General features: G+C 43.0%; 1 protein-coding gene across 8 annotated transcripts in view; it reads right to left on the bottom strand.

Annotated features, from left to right (window-relative positions):
• The window catches only part of LOC139571262 (BAH and coiled-coil domain-containing protein 1), a 202,419-nt gene extending 190,323 nt beyond the window's left edge, over positions 1–12,096 (bottom strand). For 7 of the 8 annotated variants that reach the window (XM_071393965.1, XM_071394000.1, XM_071393991.1 and 4 more), the window contains exons 1-2: positions 11,821–12,096; positions 8,603–8,921 (exon numbers count right to left, since the gene is read on the bottom strand). In XM_071393965.1, coding sequence (XP_071250066.1) covers positions 8,603–8,774 — 172 coding nt within the window. In that variant the 5' untranslated portion in view covers positions 8,775–8,921; positions 11,821–12,096. Of the gene's footprint in view, positions 1–8,602; positions 8,922–11,682 lie in introns of all 8 variants that reach the window. The other variant, XM_071393974.1, reaches the window with a different exon arrangement.
• Between the last annotated feature and the right edge of the window lie 690 nt (positions 12,097–12,786).

Raw genomic sequence — 12,786 nt, 5'->3', positions numbered from 1 at the left:
AGGCAGTGTAGACTGATTTCCTGGGGAGCAGTGTAGACTGATTTCTATGGAGGCAGTGTAGACTGATTTCCTGGGGGGCAGTGTAGACTGATTTCCATGGGGGCAGTGTAGACTGATTTCCTGGGGAGCAGTGTAGACTGATTTCCATGGGGAGCAGTGTAGACTGATTTCCTGGGGAGCAGTCTAGACTGATTTCCATGGGGGCAGTGTAGACTGATTTCCTGGGGAGCAGTGTAGACTGATTTCCATGGGGGCAGTGTAGACTGATTTCCTGGGGAGCAGTGTAGACTGATTTCCATGGGGGCAGTGTAGACTGATTTCCTGGGGAGCAGTGTAGACTGATTTCCATGGGGGCAGTGTAGACTGATTTCCTGGGGAGCAGTGTAGACTGATTTCCTGGGGAGCAGTGTAGACTGATTTCCTGGGGAGCAGTGTAGAATGATTTCCAGGGGGGCAGTGTAGACTGATTTCCAGGGGGGCAGTGTAGACTGATTTTCATGGGGGCGGTGTAGACTGATTTCCGTGGGGGCAGTGTAGACTAATTTCCAGGGGGGCAGTGTAGACTGATTTCCAGGGGGGTAGTGTAGGCTGATTTCCAGGGGGGCAGTGTAAACTGATTTCCATGGGGGCAGTGTAGACTGATTTCCGTGGGGGCAGTGTAGACTAATTTCCAGAGGAGCAGTATAGACTGATTTCCAGGGGGATAGTGTAGGCTGATTTCCAGGGGGGCAGTGTAGACTGATTTCCATGGGGGCAGTGTAGAATGATTTCCATGGAGGCAGTGTAGACTGATTTCCATGGGGGCAGTGTAGACCGATTTCCATGGGGGTAGTGTAGACTGATTTCCATGGGGGCAGTGTAGACTGATTTCCAGGGGGGCAGTTTAGACTGATTTCCAGGGGGCAGTGTAGACTGATTTCCATGGAGTCAGTGTAGAATGATTTCCAGGGGGACAGTGTAGACCGATTTCCAGGGGGGCCGTGTAGACCGATTTCCATGGGGGCAGTGTAGACTGATTTCCAGGGGGGCAGTGTAGACTGATTTCCAGGGGGGCAGTGTAGACTGATTTCCATGGGGGCAGTGTAGACTGATTTCCATGGGGGCAGTGTAGACTGATTTCCATGGGGGCAGTGTAGACTGATTTCCATGGGGACAGTGTAGACTGATATCCTGGGGAGCAGTGTAGATTGATTTCCTGGGGAGCAGTTTAGACTGATTTCCATGGGGGCAGTGTAGACTGATTTCCAGGGGGACAGTGTAGACTGATTTCCTGGGGGGCAGTGTAGACTGATTTCCATGGGGGCAGTGTAGACTGATTTCCTGGGGAGCAGTGTAGACTGATTTCCTGGGGAGCAGTGTAGACTGATTTCCTGGGGAGCAGTGTAGAATGATTTCCAGGGGGGCAGTGTAGACTGATTTCTATGGGGCAGTGTAGACTGATTTTCATGGGGGCAGTGTAGACTGATTTCCATGGGGGCAGTGTAGACTGATTTCCGTGGGGCAGTGTAGACTGATTTCCAGGGGGGCAGTGTAGACTGATTTCCGTGGGGGCAGTGTAGAATGATTTCCATGGAGGCAGTGTAGACTGATTTCCGTGGGGGCGGTGTAGACTGATTTCCGTGGGGGCAGTGTAGACTGATTTCCGTGGGGGCAGTGTAGACTAATTTCCAGGGGGGCAGTGTAGACTGATTTCCGTGGGGGCAGTGTAGACTGATTTCCATGGGGGCAGTGTAGACTGATTTCCATGGGGACAGTGTAGACCGATTTCCAGGGGGTAGTGTAGACTGATTTCCTGGGGAGCAGTGTAGACTGATTTCCTGGGGAGCAGTGTAGACTGATTTCCAGGGGGAGTAACGTCAGCAAGCAGGCTGCAGGGTGACAGCTGGTGGCAGCAGCCGGTCATTCCCTCCCCACCAGGTGTGTGTTTCAGCCAGGTGTAGGGTGCCACCGTGCCAGGTGATCGCCAACCATTTAACGAGACACCTCATGACATCATGTCTGCTCTGTGACGGTCATGTCATCTCACGACAATCCACAAAAACAAGCCCAGTGACTCTGGAAGGCTGGAGGCTTGGAGGCCAGCAGGCTTTTACAGAGGCCCAGAGAGGGTGGAGAACACGAGGCATAAGTACAAAGAGCCGTGGCCAAATGCAACTTGGCAGAAGACCCACGTTCTGTCACTACACTCCCACCACAGCGGCTCCCTGAAACAAGTTGCTTTTTAATGTCATATTTTGTGGGCTATTTAAGATGTCATTTTTTGTTCGTTCAGACTTCAAAGGTAGGTCTCAGAGCTTTATTATTTTCCCTTCGCCAAATCCCAAAAATGGTTGTGATTTTGAGAGTTGGCACCAAATAATTACAGTGAGGCGCTGCAGCCAGAGTCCAGCCACTGCCCCGCCCCCGGCCCTCCCCTTCTGGCCAGACTATCAGCAGTGGCCGGGGGAGTGAAGGAGAACTGTGTTCACAACACAAGACACTGCAAGGCCAAGACGGCGCCAGTCCCATCCTATCTCACAAACAACCTTCACCCACTCCACTCCCCTCACCCACCAATGTTTCTTTTTAAGACAAGGTTGTAACCAGCCACTTTCCTAACTCCACCAAACACCTGTGTTTTGTCTTTGATGCCCTCCTCCCCCCACCAGCCCCCCAGGCCATTGGGATATTCCAGCAATGAGGCATTCAATAAAAACCCATTGTAAAGTGATTTATTCCCCTTTGGAAGGAAAAATACAAGGGGGCTGAAGCCAGACAGAAGTGCTAACCTTTGAAGAGGCGATCTGCTCGGATATCCAGCCAGCCAGGACATAAACAGCCAGGGGACTGACAGGGACATCCTAGCAGAAAACAATAAAGAGGGAGGAGAGGGTGTTTTTTATCTTTAACAACACGCAGTAAAACACACAAAGTTGGTCCTCTGCAACAATGGCCCCGGGGCAAAGGAGACTGGCTGAAACAGAAGTGTCAGGAAAGACCACTGGCTTCCCAGACACAAGGCTCTTCCTGGTCAGAATGAGACCACTGGCTTCCCAGACACAAGGCTCTTCCTGGTCAGAATGAGACCACTGGCTTCCCAGACACAAGGCTCTTCCTGGTCAGAATGAGACCACTGGCTTCCCAGACACAAGGCTCTTCCTGGTCAGAATGAGACCATTGGCTTCCCAGACACAAGGCTCTTCCTGGTCAGAATGAGACCACTGGCTTCCCAGACACAAGGCTCTTCCTGGTCAGAATGAGACCACTGGCTTCTGGTCAGAATGAGACCACTGGCTTCCCAGACACAAGGCTCTTCCTGGTCAGAATAAGACCACTGGCTTCCCAGACACAAGGCTCTTCCTGGTCAGAATGAGACCACTGGCTTCCCAGACACAAGGCTCTTCCTGGTCAGAATGAGACCACTGGCTTCCCAGACACAAGGCTCTTCCTGGTCAGAATGAGACCACTGGCTTCCCAGACACAAGGCTCTTCCTGGTCAGAATGGGGCGGTTGAAACAGAGGAGAGGACCGAGGACAGCAAGAGGCAAAGAGAGAAGAAAAAAGAGAAGAGATAGAAGAGAGAAGAGAGAGAAGAGAGGAGAGAAGAAAACAGAGAGAGGAGAGAGAAAGAGAGAGAAGAGAGAGAGAAGGAGAAGAAAGAGAGAAGAGAGAGAAGAGAGAGAGGAGAAGAAAGAGAGAGAAAGAGAAAGAAGAGAGAGAAAGAGAAGAAAAAGATAAGAGAGAGGAGAGAGTGGGACGTGTAAGGGAAGAGGAGCGAGTGTGTGAGTGTGTGTGTGTGTGTGTGTGTGTGTGTGTGTGTGTGTGTGTGTGTGTGTGTGTGTGTGTGTGTGTGTGTGTGTGTGTGTGTGTGTGTGTGTGTGTGTGTGTGTGTGTGTGTGTGTGTGTGTGTGTGTCTGTGTCGGTGTGCTGGTGTGTGTATGAGTGTGAGTGTGTATGTTTGTGTGCGTGTGTGTGTGTGTCTGTGTCGGTGTGCTGGTGTGTGTATGAGTGTGAGTGTGTATGTTTGTGTGCGTGTGTGCGTGTATGCGTGTGTGTGTGTGTGAGTGTGTTTGTCTGTCCCTTTGTGTCTTTAAGAACGTGACATAAATATGACCGTTGATTACATGGGGTGTTGAGAGCAGCTCTCAGCCATGGACGGTCCCCTCCAGGGCCGAAGCCCTTCTACCAGCCCTAACCTAACCCCCCCTACTGTTTTAACACACACCTCCCAGACGCACCCCAATGATCAGAACAGTATGGCTGAAAGATGACCCCCAGGTCAGAAATGGCAGCAGTAAAGACAGCTCCACTGTGTCTCCTAGTTTTCTGCTACCAGGTCGGCTGTGGTTCGCTCTGCTAATCAACCAGAAGGGTAGTAAGAAAACCGTTTGAATGAATACGGTGTATATTTAGCTTTGTAGCAGAATGAAATGACGCATCACCAATAAGTAGAATCTGTGCCTCTGTGTGTGTGTATAGGAACAGAGGAATAGTTCTTCTGTCAGATTCAGCGAGGACATTGCTAGACTAGTACAGGCCACTCATCAACCACCTGACTTGCAGGACAAATGACTGTCTGGCTGCTCTGGGTGAAGAGAGACAGTGGCAGATATACATGTCTAGCGGGTTCAGCAACATGCTTCAACAGACAAGGGAGAGAATATAGGCTTCTTTATTGCGTCCTCTCTGTACAGGAGCCCAGATTACAACTGAAATCCCCCTTGTGTGGAAGCGACAGTGTGCGTTTCCTACCAAAACATGTAGGAATATCGTAACCCAGCGAGGAACAGAGCGGTTACCAAGCCAAGAGAGGGAGTCGCAGCAACAGCGCCAGTTTCCAGACGTCTTTCAGCAGCCAGAGTGGAGAGAGATGGTTGATGATTAAACACCCCTAAAATCAGACAGAGGAACTTCTTTCAAGGAGCCACAGCACAAACCTGCTTCTGAATGCATTTTTACACCAACTCTGAAATATTAATGCTCTTTGTAAAGTATTCATGGGAAACAGTGTGTGAGTTAGTCCCCGGGGGAAAAGCACAGAGAAAACTGAAGGATTCAACAGTCTCAGCAAACAACGTGCTGTTTTCCCTAATGGTAGCAGTGCCCAGGACAAGACAGGTGAAGAGACACTAATGACTCCTGGAAGACAAAAGAAACCTGTTTAGTTGAAGATGTTCAAATGGGATTTCAGCCACGTACAGTAGGAATATTCAGTCTGCCACGTACAGTAGGAATATTCAGTCTGTCACGTACAGTAGGAATATTCAGTCTGTGTTGGATGGTCCAAGTCCACATTTTGTTGAGAATCTATTTCCACATTTTGTTATTTCTTAAAGTTCCGTTAGAAAGGTTTCACCAAGTAGTTCTGAAAGCAGCGCTCATGAGCCAAAACAGGTCCCTGAAAACTGTGCACCATTGTGTCTTACATCATCCATTTGGTATGACGTTACGTCCTGCAATAAAAAACAACCGTGTAATCCTGCAATTCGTATGATATGTAACAAATTCCAATTTGTACAATATGCTACAAATTTGTAAGTGCTTAAAGAACCCATTCAATCTGCTTAAATGATAAATGCATGATGGTATTGTCTGTAGCTGTGTGAAACATGTAGATCTGTCCTGTTCAGGTTATTCAGTACAAGTCCCTAAACACTGATAAGAGAGTATCTAGATGCATCATCAACAAATCACATTTTCTAAATCACATTTTTTTAAGTCATTTTTTTTTTTTTACACTAATTCATGAGTTATACTCAAATTCTCATCCAATAGGTTGCTTTATGATGTGTTCCAAACATCAAAGGATCATTTCTGGTAACAAAATACTAAATCAAGACAACAACAACAAAAAACATACAGTAACAAATCAATGGATTTGTGAATAGACTTTAAAACAATCTGGTGTTAGTGAAATCAATGAATAGTACAGCTGAATGCTAACCATCTTTAACGTTATGTAATTGCCATGATTTTGTGATTTATTGCAAGAATGTCTTAATGCACCTGTTCAAAAACGTTGGGTGGATCCGATGGTGTTTCTAAATGGGTCTACAACTGTCTATTCTTTCCAACAACCTTACATCAAAATCAATTAGATTGAGTCGTTTGACGAATAACCCAGCAAACCGAAATTGGTTCTGTGAACGTTCCCAGAACATTCATTCGGGCTAAATGACTATAAAATGAAGTACAATTAGGTTGCCCCAAAAGTTCTAATACACAAAAACTTTCCAGTTGTGCTGATGATTATACAATGTTTGTATAAAACATTCACCCGATGTTGCACGAACGTTCCCAGAACACATTTTGTTATTACATTACCTGGAAACCTAACAACAACCCCAGGGGAATGTTTTGTGGTGGTTGTTACAGAAGTTGTGCATTACATCTTAGTGCATCTGAGGAGACATTTCAAGGATATTACATTTAATTACTTTCTGAAGAAGAAGAAAATATTCTGTTATGAAAAACATTCTTTTAATGTTTTGGGATGTTATCATTCTAATGTTAGATAAAACTGCTAACTAGAACTTAGAATGTAGAATGTTAGCTAAGGTCCTAGGAATGTTCCCAGTTTACTGGGAAGAGATTGGACCCAGTGGGCAAAAATGCCTAACATTTTCAAATGATGGATTTTGCCAGGAACTCCACATGAGGTGCACACCAACTGGTTATCAATGAGAGATTGAAAAAACACAATAGATAACTTTACAAATTGTAAAAATCAACTGACAAAAGTATAATACACCTAATAAAAAATATGGTTTGCCTTTTTTTCCAAATCACTCTCCCTCCCTTCAACCACTGCACTGTAGCTGTTGTCTATGTGGTTGGGGGGAATGCCAGGAAAACCCCTAGAGCACCAACCAGGCATTCACAGACATACCCAGACCTGCTGCCATATTGCCCTTTATAAGAGCTAACCACGTCACAATCTCCTGCAAAGGCCAGGAGTACATGCCTGACAGACAGACGGGAAGAGGCATCGTGAGCCCCTTGTCAACAAATGTATATTGATTTTGATATAATGTATACAGTGTGTGCAGTACATTCCAATAATGTATAAAAAAAAACATATTTGTATTAGAATTGGTGTAATTGCTATAATCAGATGTCATTTGGACAAATGCACTAGAAGAGCATAACAGGATATTTAAATCAACACTATGGGGGACTCCAAAATGCAACGTCTCAGCATAATTCAGAAACAGGGCAATGGTAGGGGAAACGATGACTCAGCCTTTGCCAAATATGAATCAAATATTCAATAACTTCTATAGATTATTTAATTATTTAACCATACCCCGCACCTGCCTGTAACATATAGGAAATATAGTGCTGTTGTCCTCTATGGTGACCCCAATGACCTTAAAGTTGCAAGTGGGTATATCATCTAATGACAAGGATTATTTGTGGAAATTGTGGAAGTATTAATGACAACAAAAACAAACTATTATATGAATTATATATGTTAGGCAGTTTAATGTGACGTCTAAATCCAACTATTGTGTGGTGTTGTTCCACTGGACACAGATGTCAATTCTACTTCTATTCCACATTGGTTCAAAATAATTTATTGAAATGAAGTTGAAACAACGTTGATTCAACCACTGTGTGCCCAGTGGGGTCTCCCCAAACTTTGATACGCTCCTCCCATACCCTAAAATGTAACTGGTGTGAATATGAACTTCTAACGTTGCACCTTCCCCATGTTTTGGTTGTCCCTATATAATACAGTTAGTTGGTCGTCCAGTGGGGACACGCACGCAGGCACTCCATGTTGACACACGTGCCTATTTACATGCAGTACACTTCGATAATATATACCTAAGTCACTGATGCATGCACTGCGAAAGCCCGATATAGAAGGAGGATTTTCCCGCGGCTATACCTATATGTCTGGTTACATACATTAGATCTCCCTTCAGTCGCCGTACGCACTTCCGTGAACAGTGAACGCCCAGGCTTTTGTTCGGGTGCTTGCCATCAACCACAGCAGCATGACACTCATGAATATCACTCAGAATCACCGGCATGTCAATGAAGAAAAAGGAGGACGCCGGAAAGCTGCGTTTAAAAAAAACGTGCATTTGGTAAAAACGACCAATTGTCTAATTCATTAGACCACAAGGTTTAAATGAAATAGGCCGCAACAATTGGGTACAATTGACTCCACAAAGTTACTACATTTATTACACGTGGCCCATTAAACCAAATTACAATTCACCCACTCAACATCAACAAATGGTCAAGTACAGTAGCAGACATTTTGTTTACAGTAGCCCACAGCGTGTGCGTAATAGAGCACCACGGATGTGTAATATGTGCTTGCTTTACATATGCATGATGCAGCCTAATATAACCCGGGGTTTGTGAAACCACTAAAACAACATGAACAAATCATGTAGTGTAAATCATAATTATACCGCAAAATCATTCTGGACATATTTAGTGCAAAATTCGTTAGTAACGTCCCTTAGCTGCCAACCTCCCGTGCTAATTAATTATCTGGCGCAATGCATGCAGGGGGATTGGGGACATTTGCCACAAATTCGATGGACTAATATATTGTGTTCAAAATGGTCTATGGTGAAACAACACGTATATATATTTTACCAACCTGAATGCGGAGCCATTGGGATGTGAGAAGGGTAGTATTTTCCTGACGGGAAATGACCGCCATGCTGTACTGAACTGTGGCCGGTGGAGGCGATCCGAGAGGCGGCGCGGTGTACCAACGCGCCCCGCTCCGATAGGAGGTGGGCAGGCGCAGCAAAATCCCGTCCCTCCATACTGGCGAAAGGTGAATAATCCGAAATCCAGCGGGGAGACCAAGATAATCAAATGCAATCCATATAATAATCCTTTATAGGTCTAAATGTTGCATTTAGTCGGTCGAAGGCTTCTCCAGCCAAAAACGTAGCCCCGAATCATCTTTTCTGCAAGAAATAAAAATGAAAAGGGTTTTGATTGACAGAGAGAATGTTTAGAAAATTATAACATTCTAAAGGCCTACAGTTGTTGATGTCATATGCTGGAATAGCGTTACTGTGTAGATTTGCCTTACTGTTATATACAGTTATACATGTCACAGGCTGTGCTTAAGATATTCATAACTATTATGCAGAAGCAGTGAACGGTTGAGACAAAAGCGTTGTTCAGTCTTCCCTTCCTTGAGGGAGTGTAAACGCTGCAAGAAAACAACACGGGATCAGCAACAATAAGAACAACCACCCAAATCTTTGTTTTCTACAACCGTATACGACGGACCAAGGGTTTACTGCGACTGACAGGCAGGCCTATAGGCCTACTGCAATCTCTATTGATTATGCTATTGAGGGAAAGGCCTTCCTTGATGTAGTACTGAAACCGTTGGAGCCTGGCTTGAACACATCAGGTCTCTCTGTAGTCTGTTCAAGGTCTTACTTTGTGCACTGAGGGCTGTAAATGTCATATCCCATAGTTGTGTTATTTTATTCATACCTTATCGTACAGTTCATCAGAACAATCAATACATTCACTTTTGTCAACTGTCAATTTTGGCAAATAGTGTTTAATCTGTGGAGACGTGCATCTAGCACGTTTCATTAGATAGATTAAGAATTATTGGGACAAGGACATGCTATTGATGAACTAAATGCATGATTTATAAGACAGAATGCTCAAACTGCACAAAATTAAGGATTTTTTTTATTTCCAATTGATTATGCCTAAATGTGCATTAATATCTCTAGGTGAACACTGCTCCCTCCTGATCATATGGTCTTTGACTATTCAACCATAATACAGGCATGTTCATTATTAAAAATAAATGTATAGTTGATCATGTATATTTATTAGGCTCGTGTCAAAATGCTGGTCTATGCATAGGCCTAACAATGGGATATTGTCTTGGACAGTACGCTTGACTGTAACGTGATTATTTCCACGTATGTGAAATATCTGCGAAGTAATTTTACTGAAACCCCCATGTGAGAATTACACATCAAAATGCACGTCGTCCGAAACGTCGTTATCAATTCATCAAGAACTTGTGCGTGTCCAAACTGTCCATGTAAATAGCTGCTCTCCAGCTCCTCATCTTTCGTGACCCATTTACGCTTTTATTTCAGGTAATCAAAGAGTAGCAACCCTAATATAACCTCTAGCCTTTAGGCTACTGCATAAATATAATATAGCCTATCACTCGAGCTTTCTCTCTCTCTCTCATTATAATCAAGTACAAGAGCATGTAATGTGTATAGGGCTAAACCAATATTCCTTCATCTGTAAAATGCTATACATTGGTTATTTATTTTCTCACTTTATTAACTGACTGTCCAAGGAATAAGTAAACAGTGCAGCCTAGCCAGCTATCTAAAACAATATTTGCATGGACATTGGAAGTATTGGCCAAATATTTTAATTGATATAAATCCCTATGTATAAATGCTGTTCAAGTTTCTTCATCGTGAAAGGTTTGATTTTGACATGAAAAATGCTGAATCCCCAAAATTCTAGTACTAAAAACCCAAGGTGAATGACCGTGGCGGCGCCTGTCTTTGTCTCCACATTTAAACTGCTTGCAGTCAGCCATTAGCCTTGCTACAGTCCTTCACCGGGCTGATATAAAGTCATAAACCGCACGCATACATATGTTAGACGACTAAAACAAGACTATCTAAGAACAACCTGATTGCAAACCTATATTACCTTTTAGAAATGCGAAGACGCCATGGCTATTTGGGGCGAGTAGGCTATGACCATTTTTATTACAGCGTAATAGGGGGAACGCTTCGTGGTTGGTAGCCTAGCCTACTACACAAAGCTGTGTCGGACTCATGCTATGTGAATTTATACACGAAAACTGTCTTGTTTGCTAACATGTTCAAATGATCGACGCCAATAATTCAATTGCATTGCATATTTCATTTGCAGAATCCGTTCGGACACAGGAACTCGGATGATAAATCAAATTATCTTTTATTGGGTCGGATCATGCTGCGGGAGAGGCGCCCATCCACGTCAAACCTGGCGGGGTGGGAATACACCATAGCAGGGCAACGATTGTAAACATTATTCCCTATACAAATACCACCACGGCGTGTTGGCTATGTTACTAATCCTACATAAACTAAATTGACGGTTGAACCATTTAGAATGATTTGCCAACAGACAATCGAGGTAAATACAAAAATAAATACATCTTAGAGCGGCCATGTAACATGAAATAGGCCGAATTCATATAATATCAGGTATCCTGTAAAATAAACGACTCAAGCAACTACAATGATTACTCATTTACAAATTGATTAAATGCGTCGTCGATCAATAAATCTCGACCAAAACGATTATGCCGCTACATAATGCAGTTTTGTCTTTGTAAAATAAAAATGTAGGAAAATAAACTGTAGTCTATTCGGTAGATCACCTCATGCCAATTGCAAATATATACTCTAAATATAATTATTGTGTTATAATAATAATAGTTTGGGCTAGGCCTATTAATTTTGTTTTAAATAACGCCAACCGCATAATTAACATTTTAATTTTAAAAGCCAGCCCATAAATAGATATGCGCACAAAGCCTCATATTTACATACATTGAATTTAGACATTGCATGCAGAATTTAATATTGACCTAGCATACACTTGCTTGCAATTATTACACTGTTACAGCCTAGGTGTGTCATACTGTAATTGTGTTGTTTATAAAATTACCTGGGCTTTTGTAGAATTGTTACATCCATGAATTATTTAGTTATTAGTCCTGTCATTTCAAATGTTGTGTTCGTGGTCGACAGAAAGCCATGGTTTAATTTGCCAAGATCAAGAAAATATAAAATACAATTTACTTACTGGTATGTTAAATCCTTGCATAACAATAAATTAGGAAATTATAAAATAAAGGGGAAAAAATACAGACCAAAAATTACGTTCATTTGGACAAAAACGTGTGCCTACGGTTACATCCTATAGGTTTTCATTTGGAGCTGCGCAGTACGTCGTTCAATCTGCTGAAAGCACCGGGATTCGGGCTTCTAGACTACAGAATCGAGGCTCGGATCTCCGAACAGCAATTCTCTTTCCCAGTGCACTGATCAGCTCGTGCCTCGCATCTCGGGGAGGGTAAACACATTCGCCCATTGGCCGGATACCTACATGATAATGAGCTTGTGCCGCTCGCCCGGGGACACACGAGATGTTGATTGGCCCATATCAAGAGCCAATAGTGTAGCGACTGAACAAAGTGATGCGCGCCAGATTTAAAGTTTTACAGTGGGCTTTTTACATGTAGGTTTTAGCAATTGAACATTTAGGCCTACACAAATAGACATACATCCACAATACCACCACTAATAATAAACATTTTCACAGTAAAGCCCTGTTGTTTGAATCAAAGCAATGTAGGCTATTAGACTAATAAATATAATAAATAATTAGAAAACTTGTTCAGTATGTTATATGTTAAAATGTATACTGTAGTTGTCCCTTATGATGTGTCTGTCTGTAAGTAATTAAGTAATGTGTCATTCTGGACGTATCTGTAGTTTTCAGAAATTACACATTGTTTTATTAACACTATTCAACATTTTTAATGAGACAAGCATGCACTGTCTATCTAGTTAGTATGATAAACTTTTTTCTTGTGTCCAAAATACAAATCTCCCTAAAATCCTTACATTCAAATGCGCATTTAAAGCAGTTAAATCAGGCATATTTTGTAATAAAATAATGTATTAAAAATATCAGTGCCTCGTGGATGGGAACACATTGGTGGATCAATAGACTAGTTGTTATAATAATATATTTGGAATAAGGATG

This window comes from Salvelinus alpinus, chromosome 1 (assembly GCF_045679555.1).
Source record: "Salvelinus alpinus chromosome 1, SLU_Salpinus.1, whole genome shotgun sequence".
Taxonomy (NCBI): domain Eukaryota; kingdom Metazoa; phylum Chordata; class Actinopteri; order Salmoniformes; family Salmonidae; genus Salvelinus; species Salvelinus alpinus.
Note: the sequence above shows the minus strand (reverse complement) of the source record. Positions and strands in the feature narration are given on the sequence as shown.